Source organism: Perognathus longimembris, chromosome 6 (assembly GCF_023159225.1).
Source record: "Perognathus longimembris pacificus isolate PPM17 chromosome 6, ASM2315922v1, whole genome shotgun sequence".
NCBI lineage: Eukaryota > Metazoa > Chordata > Mammalia > Rodentia > Heteromyidae > Perognathus > Perognathus longimembris.
This window is the reverse complement of record NC_063166.1, coordinates 69,815,258-69,837,962: the sequence shown is the minus strand read 5'-3', so window position 1 is coordinate 69,837,962 and position 22,705 is coordinate 69,815,258. Positions and strand designations below refer to the sequence as shown.

General features: G+C 42.9%; 1 protein-coding gene and 1 long non-coding RNA gene across 3 annotated transcripts in view; one reads left to right on the top strand and one right to left on the bottom strand.

Moving 5' to 3' along the window:
• Positions 1-203: 203 nt before the first annotated feature.
• Positions 204-16,234, top strand: LOC125353431. The gene is made up of 4 exons (XR_007211321.1): positions 204-573; positions 8,570-8,575; positions 8,788-8,799; positions 16,224-16,234. It is a non-coding gene; the product is annotated as an uncharacterized LOC125353431 (long non-coding RNA).
• The window catches only part of Cnbd2 (cyclic nucleotide binding domain containing 2), a 40,060-nt gene continuing 18,962 nt past the window's right edge, over positions 1,608-22,705 (bottom strand). The window contains exons 9-13 of one of the 2 annotated variants that reach the window (XM_048349119.1): positions 20,841-20,955; positions 16,109-16,286; positions 14,617-14,737; positions 6,902-7,065; positions 1,608-1,955 (exon numbers count right to left, since the gene is read on the bottom strand). In XM_048349119.1, coding sequence (XP_048205076.1) covers positions 1,628-1,955; positions 6,902-7,065; positions 14,617-14,737; positions 16,109-16,286; positions 20,841-20,955 — 906 coding nt within the window. In that variant the 3' untranslated portion in view covers positions 1,608-1,627. Of the gene's footprint in view, positions 1,956-5,676; positions 5,872-6,901; positions 7,066-14,616; positions 14,738-16,108; positions 16,287-20,840; positions 20,956-22,705 lie in introns of those variants that run through there. The other variant, XM_048349117.1, reaches the window with a different exon arrangement.

Below are 22,705 nucleotides of genomic sequence, written 5' to 3'. Positions count from 1 at the left end.
GGGCTTGGGTGCTATCCCCGAGCTTTTGTTCTCAAGGCTAGCACTCTACCACTTTCGGATAGTTAATTAGAGATGAGTCTCATGGAATTTCCTGCCTGGGCTGGCTTTGAACCATGATCCTTAGATCTCAGCATCTTGAGTAGCAAGGATGATAGGCATGAGCCACCAGCTCCAGGCTGGAACAGAGGATTTTAAGACTGTTTTTGCGTCTAGCCCCAAGATGGAATCCTAAACATTTCCTATAATAAGTGCTGGCAACACTTTCCTGTGTTTATTTTTCAAATAGGTTTTTCCTTTTTCTCAAATAGTGGAAGCTTTTAGTGTTGGGGCTTTATTTTTGGCTCACAGGGTCTGGTTGTGCCTCTGCAAGTATGACTATGCCTATTTCCATATGGGAAATCACTGCAGAGCAAATGGATTCACTAGCACTGTGTGTGTAGAGTTTCTCTTTTGCAAACAGGTGGCTTGTTGGGAGCTAGAGTAGCAGCAGCGGCATAGCAGCACATACACTACCAGGCTGATGGACTAGGATGGCGCCAACTAGAGTGAAAGCATATGCTTTTCCTGGGCTGGGTAGCACACTGGGCTGAGGGGAGGCCTTTGCTTCTCTGGGCCTCAGGCTCCCTATCTGTCACATGGGATGATGCCACCTAGCTTATTGCCAAGGAAATACTTTTAGGGTAACAGCCTTTTGCTATGGTTTGGATAGATTTTGAATGTGTCCCCCCAAGGGGTCATGTGTTAGAAGTTTGGTCTTCTGAGTGGAAATGTAAGAAGTAGTGGGCCTTTAAGAGATCAGGCTTGGCTAGTGTCCCTTGGATTACTGGGTCAGGGGGATTTCCCTCACTAGATTAAGATAGGTCATAGGACCTAAATTAGGTATTTCAAGAGTGAAACTCACGGGGCTGGGGATATAGCCTAGTGGCAAGAGTGCCTGCCTCGGATACACGAGGCCCTAGGTTCGATTCCCCAGCACCACATATACAGAAAACGGCCAGAAGCGGCGCTGTGGCTCAAGTGGCAGAGTGCTAGCCTTGAGCGGGAAGAAGCCAGGGACAGTGCTCAGGCCCTGAGTCCAAGGCCCAGGACTGGCCAAAAAAAAAAAAAAAAAAAAAAAGAGTGAAACTCACTCTTCTTTCTTTAGATGACTTGTCTGGTATTGATGAGTATTTGCATTTATAACCTTTGACTTGGTGACTTTGAGCCCCCTGACTCCTATACTGCTAATCAGTAAGAAAGCTCCTCCCACTATGACATGGATTCTAGTGATAAATTCACACACACCACCCTCCTCATCAGCCACTCTAGATCAGCCCTTCAAGTCCCCAACTTCAAGAGTTGACCTTCAAGTTCCCTTGGAGGTCATTCTGAAAACATTGTGGCTAGGGTTGGGAATATGGCCTAGTGGCAAGAGTGCTTGCCTCATATACATGAAGCCCTGGGTTCAATTCCCCAGCACCACATGTATAGAAAATGGCCAAAAGTGGCGCTGTGGCTCAAGTGGCAGAGTGCTAGCCTTGAGCAAAAAGAAGCCAGGGACAGTGCTCAGGCCCTGAGTCCAAGGCCCAGGACTGGCAAAAAACAAAAACAAAACACATTGTGACCAATACAACATCCTTTATTGGTACTAAATAAGAACCCCTGCATTCTTATACTGAGGCATGAGTTCTTGAATTCTGTGCCTGGGCGCTGAGACGGCCTGGATAATTCTCAATGGGGGAAGGTACTTCTGGGATGCCATAAACACTGGGCACATTGGGCGAAATGGCTTACTCCTTTTTTTGATGTTACACAAATCCAGGATCAAAGACCTTGGGTTGTAGATCTCTTTCTTCCTGGGGTAGATTGGGATGACTGGTGGCGTTTGTCGAGAGTCCACCAGCAGTCGTACCAGGTCCTTCCGAAAGACATTCCAGTTGTTCTCCTTGAGGAACCTCTGGCATAACTCTTCATCACTGAAGGGCAGGCACAGAAGTTGAGCTCTTCTCCTGGCCCCTGCCCCTCCATTCCTGCCTCCTGCTCTACTGATCTATTCCCTAAACACAAGGGCTGATCCTAGTTCTCTGTCCTTCTCCCATGCTGCACCTCTTTTTCCTTTCCACAGCCCTTACAACTTCCCTTACACCCCACATGCGCCTGCTGAGTACCTGAAATGTAGTCAACCTGAATTAGAGATGTGCTGTGGATGTAAAACACAAGATTTCAAGATTTACAACAACCACCAAAGGGATGAAAAATATTTCAATAATATTATACTAATATGTCAAAACAATAATACTATATATAGTGAATCCAGTAAAATAGATCAAAATTAATTTATCTCTTTTTACATCTTATAACATAGCTACTAAAAATTTAAATTAAAACTGGGAGAGTGAGGGAAGGGATGACATTGTTCAAAAAGAAATGTACTCTTGAGGGGCGCCAGTGACTCATGCCTGTGATTCTAGCCTCGTCGGGAGGCTGAGATCTGAGGACTGCAGTGTGAAACAAGCCAGGGCAGGAAAGTCTGTGAGAATCTTCAATAAATTACTCAGAAAAATCTGGAAGTTAGTGCTGTGGCTCAACTGGTAGAGAGAGCCCTAGCCTTGAGCAAAAGAAGCTCGGAGACAGCACCCAGGCCCCGAGTTCAAGCTCCAGGACTGGCATGCATGCGTGCATGCGTGCATGCGTACATACATATTTTTAAAAGTTCAAATTACATATATGGTCATTAGCTATCAAGGAAATCTAAACTAAAACCACAATGAAACATCACTTATATGCATTAGGATGACTACCATGAAAAAGGCTGGCTGTAAGTTCTGGTGAGGACATGAAATATGAGAATGAGGGCCCTGACACATTGATTGGGGGATGTAAATGAATGGTTACATTCCTCAGAAGGTTAAACAGTTAGCATATGACTGGGCCATTCATTCCTAGGCAGACACCTAGCAGAAATGAAAATATACATCCACACACAAACTGGAAAACAGCTCTATTTCATACTAGACGCAGTTCAGGTACTCGGTCACTGCAGTGGCTACAAGAATTCTTAAGAGCATAATTTGCCTTCACTCTCCTACCCAACAAGTCACTAATGGGAGATGAACAGATTCAGGAATGTTCTTCTACTTAGATGTTACTGATCAGAACAAAGTCAAAGGTGGATCCACAGAGAACAACGTAAGGAAAAACCTAAAAGTAGAATGAGTCCCTTTTTATCTCAGCCAGCTCAGGAAAGCTAACTGGGTTGCACCTCTTCTCAACTCCATGTTGAGTGACATAAGGTTGGTAGCTTGAAACTCTCCATGTGGGAAAATTTACACTACAGAAATCAGCAAACACTGCCAGTCAGGGTGTCTTCATACATCCAGGATGGCTGGCTGTTAAACATTTACCAGTGTGTCATGAGGTAGTCTCCCCTTAAAAAATTCCATGAACTCTCAATTGAAAGGATAGGTCCCTGGCCATCCCAGAGGACCATGCGGAGATAATCACAGAGGAGAGGGAGGTTCATAAGGAGGTTTATTAGTGGGGCCCTAGTTCCCACGGGAGAGGGAGCTACATGGCGTCTGCACCTTATCCAGGTGGCAGCTTCTCTCTCTGGGGGTAAAGGGGAAGTAGGTGGGTAGTGAGTAGGAGTGGCTTGTTAGGTATGGGTGGATCTGGGGCTAGTGGGAGGAGCTGAGGACCTGAGGCTAGGGAAATGCTAACAGCAATGTCTTCCTTAATGGATAACAATGTCAGACTCTGATCTAGTATTTACCAGACAAGCACTTTACACTGGTTAACTGATATTATTTTCACACCAACTGATTTAGCAAACCTGGAAACTGGGGATCAAAGAGGTAAAACCTATGAGGCACAAACATGATTACAATTTTTTGCCAGTCCTGGGGCTTAAAACTCTGGACCTAGGTGCTGTCTATGAGCTTTTATGTTCAAGGCTAGTGCTCTACCACTTGAGCTACAGCTCTACGTCCAGCTTTTTTTTGGTAGTTTTAGTGGTGAGTCTCACAGACTTTCTGGCCCAGGCTGGCTTTGAACTGCAATCTTTAGATCTCAGCCTCCTGAGTAGCTAGGATTATAGGCATGAGTCACAAGTGCCCAGCCTTATTACAACTTGTTAAGGCATCATTTTATTTGTGTCACCAGAGTCTAGGTTGACACAGACAAGATTCCCTCTTCAGATGCTGATGGACACATTGGCTTCTCATCTACTTTTCACTAAGCAGAACAGCACTCTAGAGCCTCAGCTTCATGAGGGGGTCTGGTACTAAACCTCTATATCACATAAGCTGGGCTTTCTCCTGTCCTCAGAGGCCTGACACTTCAGACACATAGCCCTTTCTACCTTCACTGGACAATGCCAGTATTAGGTCACACTGCTTGCTTTGGGAACCTCTTCATTTGACCTTGGGGAGTTCCCTGACTTTTTTTTTTTTTTTTTTAACAAACTCAGCTCAGATGTAGCATGATCTGGGTTGTGTGGAGGTGTTATCTAGCCCATGGTTTTCACAGGACAGGTAATCTCATGACCAACTCTGTGATCCCTAAAAACATGAAGGATTTGAGCTAGATAGTGGATATGTCCTGGCTGATTTAGCAGTGTAGGAAACCATGAATTCAACAATGAATGAATGAAGAAGCTTTGCCTTCAGTATTATAGAATGCTGACTGGATAGTGCAAGGCTGAAATTTCACCAACACTGACACCAAACCAACCATGTAGCAATCTAGCTGAGGTTCCTAAGATTTTTTTTTTTTCAGCTATGCTGGTTTGAATAGCCATTTTCTATATGGAAACATAAGGAACAGAGCAGCATGACATCTCTGCGCTAGAAGATACCACCAGAAACCCAATACTTGTTTTTTGTACAAAACAGCCCAAGTTTGGCCATATATACATATAACCTGCCCTTTCATTTGCTTTTTTGTTGTTTTGTGTTTTGTGTTTTGTTTTTTGTTTTTTTGGCCAGTCCTGGGGCTTGGACTCAGGACCAGAGCACTGTCCCTGGCTTCTTTTTGCTCAAGGCTAGCACTCTGCCACTTGAGCCACAGCGCCACTTCTGGCCATTTTCTGTATATGTGGTGCTGAGGAATTGAACCCAGGGCCTCATGTATACGAGGCAAGCACTCTTGCCACTAAGCCAGATCCCCAGCCCCTGTTTTTTTTTTTTTTTTGGCCAGTCCTGGGGCTTGAACTCAGGGCCTGAGCACTGTCCCTAGCTTCTTTTTGCTCAAGGCTAGCACTCTACCACTTGAGCCACAGTGCCACTTCTGGCTTTTTCTGTATATGTGGTGCTGAGGAATTGAACCCAGGGCTTCATGTATACAAGGTGAGTACTCTACTACTAGGCCATATTCCCAGCCCCTTTCATTTGCTTTTGATTTTTTAAAAAAAAACTATCCAGTTTCTTTTACTTAAGGTATCTCTCTCTCTTTTTTTTGTTTTTTTGCCAGTCCTGGGGCTTGGACTCAGGGCCTGAGCACTGTCCCTGGCTTCTTTTTTTTTTTTTTTTTTTTTTTTTTGCTCAAAGCTAGCACTCTGCCACTCGAGCCACAGCGCCACTTCTGGCCATTTTCTGTATATGTGGTGCTGGGGAATTGAACCCAGGGCCTCATGTATACGAGGCAAGCACTCTTGCCACTAGGCCATATCCCCAGCCCCTACTTAAGGTATCTCTTTAGTTCTATTTTGAGTAACAAAATCTGTTGTTGGGTTTAAACGTTGGGTTTAGTTAGTTCATTGTATTGTTTTTCTAAGTCACACTGTAATACACACACAGTCAAGATAAAATGTGAACCCTGTTCTGTCAATGTAGAACATGGCCCATACTGTAGGAAACACTCAACTTCTCTTGTTCTGCTGATTGGACTCGCTGCCTAGAGAAGGGGAAATAACTTCCTCAAGATCATAGATAAGCTGGGCACCCAGAGCTCACATCTGCAACCCTAGCTGCTTACAAGGCTGAGACCTGGATGAAAGTGGTACAACACCTTCCAAGGCAGAAAAATCTGTGAGATTACATCTCCAATGAACCAGCAAAATGGCAGACTGGAGGTGTGACTTAAGTGGTAGTGCACTAACCATGGATAAACAAGCTAAGTAAGATCGCAAGACCCTGAGTTCAAGCTTTGGGACTGGCATGTGCACACACGCACATATGCACAAAATCATAGAGCTCTCATATTACAGGTTTTTTGAGACAAAGTCTTGATATATAGTTCAGATTGGCCTGGCTCAAGCTAGCCTCAAATTTTCCAACCTCCGGACTCAAGTGCTAACATTACAGGTATGCGCTACCACATATGTCATGTACATTTTTCAACCTGCTTATTAAACATGGCTGTAAGAATCTAAAGATCTGCCTGCCTCCACACTCCTTCTTTCTCTATTGGAATCATCTAATTGGAATAATCAAAATCAGGTAAGAGTATGTATACAACTGATAGAGTTATAGTAGAGTCTCAATTCTGTATGGTCCTTTCCTTGTATCTCACCCTTTTACTCCCTGGTCTTGGAGCCATCAAACGTACCATTTTTTAATAGAAACCATTATGTTCTACCGAGAGAATGTACAATCACTTTCCAAACTGTCCCCTAACTGTGACACATGTAGGTGGCAGCAATTGTTTTCTCCTCTATTATGGATATGACTGCTATGAACATCTTAATGTATATACTTCCCCACATTTTGACTTTATAGACAATCTTTCAGGTAAATCACTGCTACAAAAATGATGCTAAAATTATCATCAAAAGGATTGTACCAATTTAGAGGGTAAAAACTACCTGTTGCATTTCACCCTTGTTCCAGCATTTGGTATTATCATTTTTTTCTCTTTTACTAAAATAACAAAGAAAACTTGTTCATGTCATCTGATTAGACATAAATACATTTCCTGCACTGACCTGGGGTAGTTAATCTCGGCACTCATCAACTTTTCTTTTGTTTCATCATCCATCAATTCACAAAATTTTTCTTTCCTCACCCGTATCAACTCAGCTCCCAGGCTCACGAGGACCTTAGGTCGCAAGTCACGTTGGGTCTCTGGGACCAAGATCTGGTGAAAGCCCTAGACACACACAAAAGGTCAGACCTTAGCCCACAGCCAATTCTACTTGTAGCTTTTCAAGATGGGAATAACAAGGCCTCAATCAAAGGGAGAAGAGGTCATATAAGGCTGATGAGTGCTAAAGGGGAGGGGCAATTCAGGGCAGTTCTTTTTTTTTTTTTTTTTTTTTTTTTTGGCCAGTCCTGGGCCTTGGACTCAGGGCCTGAGCACTGTCCCTGGCTTCTTCCCGCTCAAGGCTAGCACTCTGCCACTTGAGCCACAGCGCCGCTTCTGGCCGTTTTCTGTATATGTGGTGCTGGGGAATCGAACCTAGGGCCTCGTGTATCCGAGGCAGGCACTCTTGCCACTAGGCTATATCCCCAGCCACCAGGGCAGTTCTTGCTACATGTATTGACCCTATTCAAAGCTTCCAGGGACTTCCTGGGGAAGCAAGTTCAAACCCTCCATCCCAGCACTGTGATTCCTTACATAGCCTCTCTCTGTCAGTCACCATCAACTTGCCATATTGCACCTCCCTCCATCTGCCCAGGGATCCAGAGCATACCCAGCTCCTTCGTTTTGGTGCCTGTGTTCATTGAGTTCTGAGCAGATCACTCTGAAATACTGACAAAATGCCAGAAAGCAGGCAGTGAGGGGGCTGGAAACTATGTCACATGAAGATCAGTTGGAGGAATAGAAGTTCTGCCTGAAGAGAATCCATTAATGGAACATTGGCACTGTGCTTGTCTGCAGAAATGCTCAATGAAAACCAAAACAGCATTCTTGAAAGATCTAAGGGGCTATCGCATGGCAAGGGATCATACTTCTATTTTGTTTGGGGGGAGGGAGAGTGAAAAAGGAGCTAGTTTAAAGTTACAGGAGGCAGAAACAAAGGAAGCACTTTCTAAGAGCTCAGAAATATTCAAATTAGCACTGACAGAGTCATGCTTGGGATCTGGCTCCCAGACAGTACTGCACTGACCTTTGTGACTCTAGCCAATGGGAGAGGAGAAGAGAGCATGATAGCAGGAGGAAGAAGGGCAGAGAGATAACCTTGGAAATACTACAACTGAAGCACAGATGAAAGGGCCTGGTCAAAGGACCTTCCTAGGCTCCAGATGACCAAACACAGGAGCTTAAGAAAATGGGCCTTTTCCAGTCAGGTTGAGAAAGGCCTTCTTCCAGTTCCACCTCTGCCAACTTCTCAGTTCCACATCTACTACTAGACTGAGTGGTGGTCAACTCATAGCCAAGGTGTTTGTTTCATCCATACTCATTCTACTACTAGATTAGTTTAGTTTTTTTTTTTTTTTTGGCCAGTCCTGGGCCTTGGACTCAGGGCCTGAACACCCTCCCTGGCTTCTTCCCGCTCAAGGCTAGCACTCTGCCACCTGAGCCACAGCACCCCTTCTGGCCGTTTTCCATATATGTGGTGCTGGGGAATCGAACCAAGAGCTTCATGTGTAGGAGGCAAGCACTCTTGCCACTAGGCCATATTCCCAGCCCTACTAGATTAATTTAGTAGAAGTGTGTGTGTGTGTGTGTGTGTGTGTGTGTGTGTGTGTGTGTGTACATGCGCTGGTCCTGGAGCTTGAACTCTGGGCCTGGACACTGTCCCTGAGCTTTTTGCCCTAGGCTAGTGCTCTATCACTGAGTCACAGCTCCCTTTCTGGCTTTTTTTGATAGTTGATCGGTATTGGCTTTGAACTACAATCTTCAGATCTCAGCTTCCTGAATAGCAAGGATGAACCACCGGTGCTCAGCTTGTAATGGTCTGTTTTTAGAGTGGTTTTAGTACAGAAAAACTGAAAAGATTATCAGGTCCCATTCACTCTACACCCAGTTTCCCATTATCAGAATATTACATAAATATGATGTCTTTGTTACACTAAAGAAATCAATACTGATGTATTATTATTAACCCAAGTCAATGAGTTTGATTTCCTGTTTTTAGCCCAATGTTTTTTTCTGGCCCACTAAACTATTAAGGATACATTACATTTAATTATTGTGTCTCTTTGGGTACCTCTTAGCAGTGGCAGTTTCAGATTTACTTCTCCAGCTTCATAAGTTAATCATTAGGAATTTTGTAGGATGTGATACTAGTATAATATGTCTGATATTTTTCTTGTGATTATTTAGGGGTTATGGGTTATTGAAAGATGACAACAGGGGGCTGGGGATATGGCCTAGTGGCAAGAGAGCTTGCCTCGTATACATGAGGCCCTGGGTTCGATTCCCCAGCACCACATATACAGAAAATGGCCAGAAGTGGCGCGGTGGCTCAAGTGGCAGAGTGCTAGCCTTGAGCAAAAGGAAGCCAGGGACAGTACTCAGGCCCTGAGTCCAAGGCCCAGGACTGGCCAAAAAAAAAACCCAACAAAACAAAAAAACAAAACAAAAACAAAAAAACAAACCAGAAAGATGACAACAGAAGTAAGGGGCCAAGCTTTTCCACTCAAGGCTAGTGCTCTACCACTTTAAGCCATAGTGCCACTTCTGGCTTTCTGGGGATTAATTGGAGATGTATCTCATAGATTTTCCTGCCTAGGCAAGCTTAGAATTGTGATTCTCCTGATTAGCTAGGATTATAGGCATGAGCTACCAGTGCCTGGTTTAAAGTGCCATTTTTATCCCATCATACCCAAGGCAACCCTAGCCCATTATGTATGAGAGCTGATGTTGGCCTTTTATCACCTGGCACCTTTCTCCCCCTTCCCATTCTGTTCTCTTCAGAAGGAAGTCAATGGGACCAGTTCACATCTAATGATCAGGAGCCATGTCTCCCTCAAGGGCAAGATATCTAATAAGTTATATGGAATTATTCTGCAAAATTATTCATTTTCCTGTTGACTCATTTATACCAATATGTTCATGATATTTATTTTACACTTTGGGTTTGCAATCCAGTAATGTTTTATTTTGTTACTCAAGTTATTCCAGCTTTGACCACTGGGAGCTCTTTAATCAGCCTTTGGATCCTTTTGATTTCAAAGCCTTCCAATATAGGCTTTTTGTTCCAAACACTTTCTTGTTTTCAGGTATGACAAAACATTCTAGGCTCATCTTATACATTTCCTGTATCAGTAGCACCAACCATTTCTCCAAGGATTGCTTGTTTCTTTTATTAGGAAGTATTAGAAATTGACCTGAGATAGGTCTGGGAAATCATTTTTGGATATGACACAGTAACACAAGTAAAAACACACAAATGAGATTTCATCAAACTAAAAAAAAAAACAGCTTTTGTACAGCCTGTGGCATGGCAAGAAATATCTTCAAACCATATATTTGATGAAGAGGCAATAATATATAAGGAATTCAAATCAGCTCTTAAAAAGTAAGCAAAGATAGCTGAGCACTGGTGGGTACTAAGGAGGTTGAGATCTGAGGCTCGCAGTTCAAGGCCAGCTAGGGCAGTAAACTCTGTGAGACTCTTGTCTCCAATAAACCACCAAAAACAGCTGGAAGTGGAGTTGTGGCTCAAAGTGGTAGAGTGCTAGCCTTGAGCATAGAGAGGTTCATGGACAGAGCTCAGCCCCTGAATTCAAGCCCCAGGACTGGCAAAAAAAAAAGTGGGGGGGAGAGGGAAGTCTGTCTTCAGCTTTTCCCTTTAACGCATTCTTTGTGGCTGTTTCATAATTTCTCTGCATTCTTTCTGGGAACCACTGACCTCCTATATGAGCCTTTTTGTCTTTACAAATTGTATATGGCCAAACATGGTAGTTCATTCCTATAATTCTAGCACATAGTAGGTAGGGCCAGGAGGGTCTTGAGTTTGTGGCTTTCTTTGGCTATACAGAAGAGAGTATGAGGTCAGTTTGTGCTAAACAGAGATACTTGGTCTCAATAAAACATATTAAAAATTGACTTCATAAAATTCAATGGGTTTTAGCCAGGTGCTGGTGGCTCACACTTAACTTTGAGCAAAAGAGCTCAGGGACAGCACCCAAATCCACAACTAAACAAAATAAACCAACAAACAAGTATATAAATTCTATGGCTTTTTGAAAATGGTAGTGGCTTGATTTCTGCCATTACAGTGTCATGCAGAATAATTTTACTGTGCCTGAAGTCCCCTGTACTTTCCCTATCCATTTTTCTTTCTCCCTTCTCCTTCCTTCCTTCCTTCCTTCCTTCCTTCCTTCCTTCCTTCCTTCCTTCCTTCCTTCCTTCCTTCCTTCCTTCCTTCCTTCCTTCCTTCCTTCCTTCCTTCCTTCCTTCCTTCCTTCCTTCCTTCCTTCCTTCCTTCCTTCCTTCCTTCCTTCCTTCCTTTCGTTGTTGTTGGTGGTGGTTGAGGCTTCAACTCAGGGCCTTGGTGCTGTCCAGCTCTTTTTGCTGAAGGCTAGTGCTCTAGCAATTTGAGCCACAGCTCAACTCCCAGTTTTCTGGTGTTTAATTAGAGATAAGCGTCTCAGACTTTCCTGCCTGGGTTGGCTTTGAACATCTCAGCCTCCTGAGTAGCTAGGACTGCAGGTGTGTGCCACCATCGCCCAACTTCCCTATTCATCTAATCTCCTGAACTTCAAAACTTCTGCAACCATTAAACATTTTACTATAGTTTTGCCTTTGCCACAATGTCATATGGTTTGAGCCATTCAAAATAAGCATTTCTTTCTTTTCTTTTTCTTTCTTTCCTTCCTTCCTTCTTTCTTTCTCTTTCTTCTCCTTCCCTCCCTCTCTCCCTCCTTCCCTCCCTCCCTACCTCCCTTCCTTTCTTTCTTTTTTGGTTGTGGGGCTTGAACTCAGGGCCTGGGCATTGTCCCTGAGCTTCTGTAGCTCAAGGCTAGCGCTCTACCACCTGAGCCACAGCACCATTTCTGGCTTTTTTCTAAGTAGTTTATTGGGGCTGGCAAGAGTGCTTGCCTCCTATACATTAAGCCCTGGGTTCAATTCCCTAGCACCACATATATAGAAAACGGCCAGAAGTGGCGCTGTGGCTCAGATGGCAGAGTGCTAGCCTTGAGCAAAAAGAAGGCAGGGACAGTGCTCAGGCCCTGAGTTCAAGCCCCAGGACTGGCAAAAAAAAAAAAAAAAAGTCTCATGGACTTTGAACCAGGGATCCTCAGATCTCAGCCTTCTGACTAGCTAGGATTACAGGCATGAGCCAACAGTACCTAGCTTTGTTGTTGTTTTAAAACAAGATCTCACTATGTAGCTTATACTTGCCTCAAAGTCCCATCTTCCTGCCCCAGCCTCCTGAGTAATGGGAATATATAGGTATGCCCTACCATACTAAGTCACTTCATACTCAGGTCTTCCCCCCACTCCAAGTCCTGGGGCTTGTACTCAAGGCCTGAGCACTGTCCCTGATTTTCTTTTGCTCAAGGCTAGCATTCTACCACTTGAGCACCACTTCCAGCTTTTTTCTGTTACGTGGTGCTGAGGAATCTACCAGGGCTTCATGCATACTAGGCAAGCACTCTACTGCTAAGCTGCATTCCCAGCCCTCATACTTAGGTCTTTCAGTTAGAAATTTTCACTTATGATTACATCATGACCTTTCATGGTTTGCTATCTTATTTTTTTTTTTTTTTTGGCCAGTCCTGGGCCTTGGACTCAGGGCCTGAGCACTGTCCCTGGCTTCTTTTTGCTCAAGGCTAGCACTCTGCCACTTGAGCCACAGCGCCGCTTCTGGCCGTTTTCTGTATATGTGGTGCTGGGGAATCGAACCTAGGGCCTCGTGTATCCGAGGCAGGCACTCTTGCCACTAGGCTATATCCCCAGCCCCCGCTATCTTATTTTTATTGTCAAATATTTCACTGTATATATTCTAATTTGTTTGCTTTTCTATACTAACTTTAGAACCAGTTTATTACTACCAATAAAATAATCTGCTGGGGGGGGCTGGGAATATGGCCTGGTGGTAGAGTGCTTGCCTCGTGTACATGAAGCCCTGGATTTGATTCCTCAGCACTGCATATATAGAAAAAGCTGGAAGTGGCACTGTGGCTCAAGTGACAGAGTGCTAGCCTTGAGCAAAAAGAAGCCCGTGACAGTGTTCAGGCCCTGAGTTCAAGCCCCAGGACTGGCAAAAAAAAAAAAAAAAAAAAAAAACCCAAACAAACAAAAATAATCTGCTGGGGGCATGCGGTCCTAGCTTCCAAGTCTGTGCTGTGGCCCTGGTCGGTCAGTACACTTTTTACTTCCCCAATAAATCCATCTTTTTACTTGAAAAAAAATAATCTGCTGGAGTTTGATTGAAATTTATTGATTTGTTTTTGCTTGTTTTGTTTTCTGCCAGTCCTGGGGTTTGAACTCAGGGCCTGAGTGCTGTCCCTGGCTTCTTTTTGCTCAAGGCTAGCACTCTGCCACTTGAACCAAAGCGTCACTTCCGGCTTTTTCTATATATGCGGTGCTAAGGAATCGAACCCAGAGCTTCATGTACACAAGGCAAGCACTCTACCACCAGGCATTTATTGAATGTATTCATCAGATTAGTGGAAATTGACATCCTAACAATACTGAGTCTTTCAAGCCCCAGGACTAGCAAAAAAAGGAAAAGAAAGCAAGAGAGAGAGAGAGAGAGAGAGAGAGAGAGAGAGAGAGAGAGAGAGAGAGAGAGAGAATATGTATGGTTTTGTTTTGAACTTCAATTTTCATTGCTAGTATAAGGAAGATAACTTTTTACACTAACCCTCTATTTACCAGCCTCACTGGAATCATTTACTAGTTCTGGAAATATTTTTGACTCTGGAATTGTCTACATAGATAATCATGTTGTCTGCAAATAAAGTCAGTTTTGTTTCTTCCTTCTCTGTCTATGCTTTTTATTTCCCTTTTTCCTCTTAATGTATGACTAGCTAGGACTCTCAGCACAATGTTGGGCAGAAGCCAGGCACCTGTGGGCTCATGCCTGTAATGCTAGCTCGTCAGGTGGCTGAGACCTAAGGATCATGGTTTGAAGTTAGCCCAGGCAGGAAAACCTGTGAGACTCATCTCCAATTAACCTCCAAAAAAGCCAGAAGTGGAACTGTTGCCCAAGTGGGAGAGTGCCAGCCTTGAGCAAAAAAGCACAAAGACAGCAGGCCTGGAGTTCAAGTTCCAGGACTGGTACAAAAACAAAACACAACAAAATAAAATGTTGGACAGGAGTAGAAACAGAGAACATTCTTACTTATTACTTGTTTATTATTTTAAAGCAAATTCTGCTGTCATATCACTTCATCTATAATTGTGTGTATGTGTGCTGCTGGGTTCAAACCACATGCTAGGCAAACATTGCACAACTAAGCAACAGCAACCCCCCCCCATACCTACCTATCTACCGACCTATGTACCCATCTATCCTAACTTTCTGAACTGACAATCTTTCTGAGCGAAGCTTGCCAAGTTTTGGGATTATAGGCATGTATCATACCTAGGTCATCTTTAAATATATATATATATATATCTTCAAAATATAAGAACTTCTTGAAAAAACATAGCCACAATATACTTCTACCCTTTAAAAATCACTATTTCTTAATATCATCAAATATAGAGGGATGTTTCTAAATCTCTCATTGCTCAACACTCCCAGCCTAATCATTTGACACACTACATCATGAACAGAGCTCCTTGAGCACTTACCACAACTTCTCCTTGTTCCACAGTATGGATCTTCATATAGACCCCCACCATAGCCTCCTTGGGGAGCTCACCAAACTTGGTATTGACCATAGAACATCTGATTGGATAAGGAAACCTGGATCTGAAACATGATAGCTTGTTAGAGAGAACTCTGTAACACATTGCTCATGAGGTTTGAGAAATCAGCCTGACTACTGCATACTGAGAACTCATGCCTCCTGAAGGTGATAAAATTCAAAACGAAGCTCTGAGACAGACTAAAAACAGTCAGAAATTGGAGAAGTGGAATAGGGAGGAGATTTAGGAGTGAGGACCCCTTACACACCTGAAAGCTGTTTTAAGGGTTGATGATCTCATGAGTGGAACTAGGCCTTGATGGGCGAGAAGTCCAGATAAAGTTCAAGGAGCCTGGATAAGGGTTGGTACTCAGGATTATTTGGTGGAGGAAGGAATATCTAGGAGTCAGAGCTGTCTAGAACTGGAAAAGATTACTTTGACAAAGAGTAAGCTCTGTACTCTTGGCAACAGCAGCAGAACTGGGGGCCTCTTTTGGACAGGAGGACAGAGGAGGGAATGACTTGTCTGTTTCCCTGGGCAGGCTATATAGACCCTAGATCTTGTTAATAGTAGGTTAATTTCACACAGACAATCCAGTGTGCTTTCTTTGGTCTTTTTATAAATTAGGAGGAGACAGGCTATGCTGTTTGGACTAGAGAGAGAGAAAAGATTATTTGCAAGGTTAGAATGCTGGTTCTTCCTATGTGACCTTGAACAAACAATTCACCCTCTATACCTTTGTTTTCTCACCTAAACAATGAAGTGACAGTAATAGCACACCTAGAGTTTTTGTGAGGATTAAGTTAGATAATACAATAATAGGTACAGAAGCATTCTATAAGTGTCACATATAAATTATTACCCCAATTTACCTGGCCTACAACAACCCTGGGACTTTCTATTAAGACCTAAGACTTAAGAGAGGGTCAAGGACCGAAATATGTGTCCAAATCAGATTGAGAACCTGGGTTGAATCAACTACAAGCCAGGCTCTAATCTGCTGTGCTATGGCTGTGTCTCTTAGATGCACAGAATTTCTGAAGAAGCTCAGAGTTAGAAGGTTCAGCAATACACATACAGAGAGTCAGAGCCAGATTTTTCCTGCTGCTTCCTTAAATGGGTTACTGAGGCCCTGAGAAAAAATGTAGCTGACTGCCAAAAATGGCCCTGTGAGTTTGAGGTAGAGAACACAGGTCCTGGATGTCAAAACTAGGACTTGTCTAAGCCATCTTCTGCACATGCTTACCTGGCTTGGGATGACCTACCAGCCACCTCTACTTCTTTTCCAGAATCCCTGACATTCTGTTCTGTAAGTCATTACCCCTCTACAATCAGAGCTGGAGATATAGATCAGAAGGCCTGGGGGCAGGGGTGGGGGACTGAGAATGAGGGAGGAACACAGCACTCCAAGCCTTTTACTACGAGCTGAGCTTACCTGACCTTAGGGCCCATTATCTTTGGGAGAGTATTTTCTGGGTTTTGGAACCTCTCATGTAAACATGTTCCCTCTTGTTCACAAGCTTTCTGGAGATGTAGGAGTTTCAAAGCAGTGAAGTCCTGTAGAGGATACGATTTAATCTGGAATTCTTTAAATCTCTTCTCAGGACTTGGTTCTGTTAGAGAAAGCCCAGGAAAGCACATTAATGGGTCTTTGAATATATAATAGCATAGAAGATTATAGTAACCTGCTTCAATAACATGGCAATAAGAGAATATAGAAGAAAAGAAAAACATGATGGCCTCCATGTAATGTCTCTCTGTGTGGACCCTTTCCATCCATAGAAGTACAATTAGACAGAGAAGAGATATTATGAACATCTAAGATATCAAGTTGCCTAGAATAGGGTTGAAGTTGTATTTAAACTAAAATCTATTTGCTTCAGAGCTCATATTTTTCCATTAATAGATCATATTTGCTCTGGCCTTCAAACTGGCCTTCCAAACTGGGACACAATGTGGTATGCTTATAGTTCAGTACTTGCCTAGCATAAAAAAGGTCCGGGGTTCAATACTGGGGAAAGTAACAAAAGCAATGGGTGAGATGGATGACAGTGGCTCACACCAGCAATCCTAGTTGTTCAGGAGGCTGAGATCTGAGGATCATAGTTTGAAGCTAACCTGAGCAAGAAAGTCCATGAGACTCCTATCTCCAGTTAACCAGCAAAAAGCCAAAAGTAGAGATATGGCTCAAATGGCAGAGCACTAGCCTCCAGCTAAAAAGCTCAGGGATAGCATCCAGGCCCTGAATTCAAGCCCCAGTGCCAGCACCAAAAAGAGAGAGGAGAGAGAGGACAGCATAGAACTTTGGATAAGCCATGCAATCTGTAGAGCCCCCCTCGCTCCTGCTGCTGCCTCCACAGCATTATTGAAAAATTACAGAGTAGTAGAGGGGGTGAGTTTGATCAAGTACAATATATGCATGTATGAAAATATCACAATGAAACCCCTTGATACGTTAACTGTATGCTAACAAAAAAAGAGAAAGAATTACAGATAAAATATTATATGCCTAAGATAATGTCAGCATATAATAGGCCCTCAAGACAGTTATTGAAAAGATATCCAAGGAAATACTACTTGGAAATAATGAGTAAATAAACTACTCAAAAATAGTATGTGGGGGGGCTGGGGATATAGCCTAGTGGCAAGAGTGCCTGCCTCGGATACACGAGGCCCTAGGTTCGATTCCCCAGCACCACATATACAGAAAACGGCCAGAAGCGGCGCTGTGGCTCAAGTGGCAGAGTGCTAGCCTTGAGCGGGAAGAAGCCAGGGACAGTACTCAGGCCCTGAGTTCAAGGCCCAGGACTGGCCAAAAAAAAAAAAAAAAAAATAGTATGTGGGAATGGGACTATGGCTTAGTGGTAAAGTGCTTGCCTTGCATGTATGAAGCCCTGGGTTCGATTCCTCAGCACCATATAAACAAAAAAAGCTGGAAGTAGTGCTGTGGCTCAAGGGGCAGAGTGCTAGCCTTGAGTAAAAAGTTCAAGGACAATGCTCAGGCCCTGAATTCAAGCCCCAGGTCTGGCTAAATAATAGTATGCTTAGGGAAAGAAGACAAACACCAAAGAGTTCAAACTGCATGATTCCATTCTATGAAACCCCAGGAAAGAGGAACCTAATGTACAGTGAAAGAAAGCAGATCAGTGGTTGCCTAGGCCAGGAGTGAAAGGTGGAGATTGGCTGCGAAGGGCCAAGAGGGAACTTGCAAGACAGGGAGGGTGAGCAGGTGAGAGGGAAGGAGAGAGGAAGAGGGAGAGGAGAGGGGGGGAGGGGGAGAAGAGGGAAGAGAGAGAAAGAGAGAAAAGAGTGAATAAAAAAAAGTAACCTATTTTTTTTTGTACTGCTGCTAAGAAAGCCCACTTTAAGCTAGGTGTCATGGCTCACACTTAAAATCCTAGCTACTCAGGAGGCTGAGATATGAGGATTGCAGTTCAAAGCCAGCCCTGGCCAGAAAGTCTGTGAGACTCTTATTTCCAATTAACCACCAAAAAGCCAGAAAGTAGAGCTGTGGTTCAAGTGGTAGAGCACTAGTCTTGAGCACAAAAGCTTAGGGACATCACTGAGGCCTTGAGATCAAGCCTCAGGACTGACACAAAAAACAAAACAAAACAAAACCCACTTTATTCCCTTCTACCCCTCACCTCCTTCAGTACTGGGATTTAAACTCAAGGCCTTTTGTTTGCTAGGCAAGCACTCTGCTACCTCAGCCACACCTCCAGTAAGAAATCCATTTTACATATACAAATACAATAAACACAGGATAAAAAAGATACCAAAATAATATTAATGAAAAGGAAGTTAAAGTAAATAAAAAGAAGTGGCTAAATTAATATCAGAAAAGAAAAGCTGAGCACTGAGGCTCATGCCTGTCATCCTAGCTACTCAGAAGGCTGAGATTTGAGGATCACAGTTCAAAACAAGACAAGGTAGGAAAGTTCAGGAGACTCTTATCTCCAATTAATCACTCCCAAACCAGAAGTACAGCTGTGGCTCAAAGTGATAGAGCACTACCCTTGAGCAAAAAGAACTCAGGGACAGTGCCTGGGCCCTGAGTTCAAGCTGTAGGACCAAAAGAAAAAGAAAGAAAGAAAGAAAGAAAGAAAGAAAGAAAGAAAGAAAGAAAGAAAGAAAGAAAGAAAGAAAGAAAGAAAGGAAGGAAGGAAGGAAGGAAGGAAGGAAGGAAGGAAGGAAGGAAGGAAGGAAGGAAGGAAGGAAGGAAGGAAGGAAGGAAGGGAAAGAAAGGAAAGAAAGGAAGAAAGAAGGAAGGAAGGAAGGAAGGAAGGAAGAGAAAAAAAGTTTTAGGTCAAAGAAGTTAATTTTAGAGTGATAAAATTCAATTCTAACCAACTATTCTTTTTTTTTTTTTTTTTTGGCCTCCTGGGCCTTGGACTCAGCCCTGGCTTCCTTTTGCTCAAGGCTAGCACTCTGCCACTTGAGCCACAGCGCCACTTCTGGCTGTTTTCTGTATATGTGGTGCTGGGGAATTGAACCCACGGCCTCATGTATACGAGGCAAGCTCTCTTGCCACTAGGCCATATCCCCAGCCCCTCTAACCAACTATTCTATTCTCTAAAAAACAACTTCAAATACATGAAGCAAAATAGGATAAAAATGCAAGAAGAAAACATGTTTACAATTACATACAATTGGAAATGTTTACAACCCTCTATTAACAACCAATAGAGCAAGTAGAGAAAGATAAGAAGGATATAGATGACTAAGACTATGGATCAATTTTGATTAACATTCACAGCACATTGCATCCAATGGCAGCATATTCTTTTCATATGCAAATGGAGCATTTACCAAAATAGATCATATTCTGGGTCATAAAGTAAGTTTATATATATTTAAGAACATTCCAACGACACAAAGTATTTTATCATAGAAATAAAAAACGGAGATGGTTGAATAGTCCCCAAATACTTGGAAACCTTTCTAAATATTCAATGGGTCAAAGAAGAAGAAATTAAAAGAGAAATTGAAAAATATGCTGAATGACAACATAAACATGGCATATCAAAATCTGTGGTATGGAGTTTTTTCTCTAGTAGTTTAGCAGTGGAAAAGACAGGATGGACATCTACTAAGTACTTAGTAAGCCCTATGAATATACATCATTCCTTTCAGCCTTCCTAGTAGCCATGTGATAATGACAACCAATGTAACTAATGTGTCCAGGTAGTGTTCTAAGAGTTTTATATGTTAGCTTGCTTAATATTCTAACAACCTTATAGGTAGGACTATAATTCATATTTTACAGACCCTGAGTACAATGGTATACAGAATCGAGTTACTTGTTCAACATCACAAAGGATGCTGGTCTTTGGTATCAGCTGGGCCAGGACTCCGAAGTCCTCCATTGTTATTACCCCTATGACCTGAAGAAAAGAGAGCCACCTCTCTTCCTCAGTTTCTATAACTGCCAAATGGAGATATAGTATCCATTCTTCTTGAAAAGCTAATGTGAGAATTATATAAACTATTAAACTAGATACTTGGTATATAATCATTATTTAATAAATGCTGCTATTTATTAGTTTGGATAGAATCTAGGGATTGCATGTGAACATTCACAGCTTAGGATGCATCTAGAACCACACATGGCAGCTAAATGAATTGCTTCTGAGTAGCCACTAGATGCCAGGTGTGGTCATAAGCCCTGAGAATACTAATCTCTTATAGAGCTTAAATTCCAGGGAGACAGCTATTTAATAGGCTTGGATTCTATTATATGATTTCAGTGGGGTTAAATGGCACAGAAGAGAAAAGCAGAGTATGTGAATGGGCTATAATGAAGAAAGAAGATGCTGATCTAGCATTAGAATCAGGGAGAATTCTTGGAGGAAAACAATGTTTAGTCTAAAATCTAAACAGCAGAAATGATCAAGGCAAAAGAAGAGAGGGAGGGGAAAGGATATATGAGGTAAGGAGTAGACAGCCACATGGCAGAGCCTGCTGAGCAGAAAGGAAGAGGCTGGAAAGGAGGCAGGGCCTGAAGACCAGGTTCCCATGACTGGTAGGAGAAGGAATCAAACCAGACATCCTGTCTGGCCCTTTGAGCTCCAGATGTCTGGGATAATTTGGGCTGGAAACTAGAAGCAGGTCATGCCTGGATGTTCCTTGCTGTGCTGCTGGCTGACAGATGTGGCCATCTGGCTTACCCTTGAGGTGAGCCCTCAGAGGTTTGTCGTCTATCAGCTCCAAACACTTCCAGATCCACTTGTAATAGGAAAGTGAGGAGGCAAGGTCTATCAGCCTCAAGATTTCACAGCTACCCTGTACACATAGAAGAACACAAACAAAGGGTTAAATTGGGATGCTTCTGGCTGGCCAGGCTCTCAAAATAAGTTCTCTGTATTGTAACTGACCCCATTTTGTTTTATTTGTTCAATGCAAGTTTCATGTTCCTTTTTTCTGTTCTTAATAAATAAAAATGTTATCTATGATAAAAATTCAAACAGCTAAGGCAGCATAAAAACAAATTCAGTGCTAACAATGGAAAAAATATCACTATGGAGGTCATTATTGGGGCAGTTGGTGAAATGCACTATAAACTGCAGATTATACAGTTCTGTCAATACTAAAAATTCTCTGCATTTTATAATTATTCTGTGGCTAATAGAAAATAGTCACAGGCACGGCTCATGCTTATACTTGCAGCTACTTGGAAGGTAGACAATGAGAGAACCATGGTTTAAGACCAGGCCAGACAAAAACTTCATTTCAAATAATAGGCCTAGAGTAGCCCATGTGGTCACTGGATATTGTATATATGCTTATCTTAACTAGGGAAGGGAAAGAAAAATGAGGGAGGGTGTAACAAATATGACAAGAAATGTACTCACGGGGCTGGGGATATAGCCTAGTGGCAAGAGTGCCTGCCTCGGATACACGAGGCCCTAGGTTCGATTCCCCAGCACCACATATACAGAAAACGGCCAGAAGCGGCGCTGTGGCTCAAGTGGCAGAGTGCTAGCCTTGAGCGGGAAGAAGCCAGGGACAGTGCTCAGGCCCTGAGTCCAAGGCCCAGGACTGGCCAAAAAAAAAAAAAAAAAAAAGAAATGTACTCACTACCTTATTATGTAGTTGTACCTCCTCTGTACATCACCTTGTCAATAAAATTTAATTAAAAAATAATAGGCCTAGCGACATTCCAGCTACATGGGATGTTATAGGTAGGAGGGTCAAAGTCTAAGGCCCATCTTAAGCAAAAACTTGAGACCCTATCTGTTAAAACTAGCTGAAGGGCTGAGTAGGTGGCTTAGTGGTATAATGCTTGCCTAGTATGCATGAAGCCCTGGGTTCGATTCCTCAGCACCACATATATAGAAAAGGCTGGAAGGGGTGCTGTGGCACAAGTGGTAGAGTGCTAGCCTTGAGCAAAAAGGAGACAGGGACAGAGCTCAGGCCCTGAGTTCAAGCCCCAGGACTGGCAAAAAACAAAACAAAGAAGCTCAAGGACAATGCCCGGGCCCTGAGTTCAAGCCCCAGTTTTTGCTCAAGCAAAAAACAAAACAACTAGCTGTGGATATGACTCAAGTGGTAGAGGGTCTGCTTAGCAATCACAAGACTGAATTCAAACTACTGCCTCCCCCTCCGCCAATCAAGTTAACAGAATAGGTGAGCATAATGAATGAAACTTAACTCAGATAATTTAGGCAGTAAAAAAATATAAAAACAAATGTGGCAAAATATTAACTGGTGGTTCTGGGTCAATGTTCTTCTGAAGTTCTTTTCATTGTTCTTGTAATTATTTTCTATAAATTTAAAATTAGTCTAGAGTTAAAAGTTTATACAACTATTCAAACCAAACAGGAGAACATAAAGTTAAAACTTCATTAATTCGCTGGGTACCAGTGGCTCATGCTTGTAATCCTAGCTACTCAGGAGGCTGAGATCTGAGGATGGTGGTTTAAAGCCAGCCCAGGCAGAAAGTCTGTAAGACTCGTATCTCCAATAAACTACCAAAAAGCTAGAATCTGTGGAGCTGTAGCTTAAGTTATAGAGCACTAGCCTTGAGCAAAAA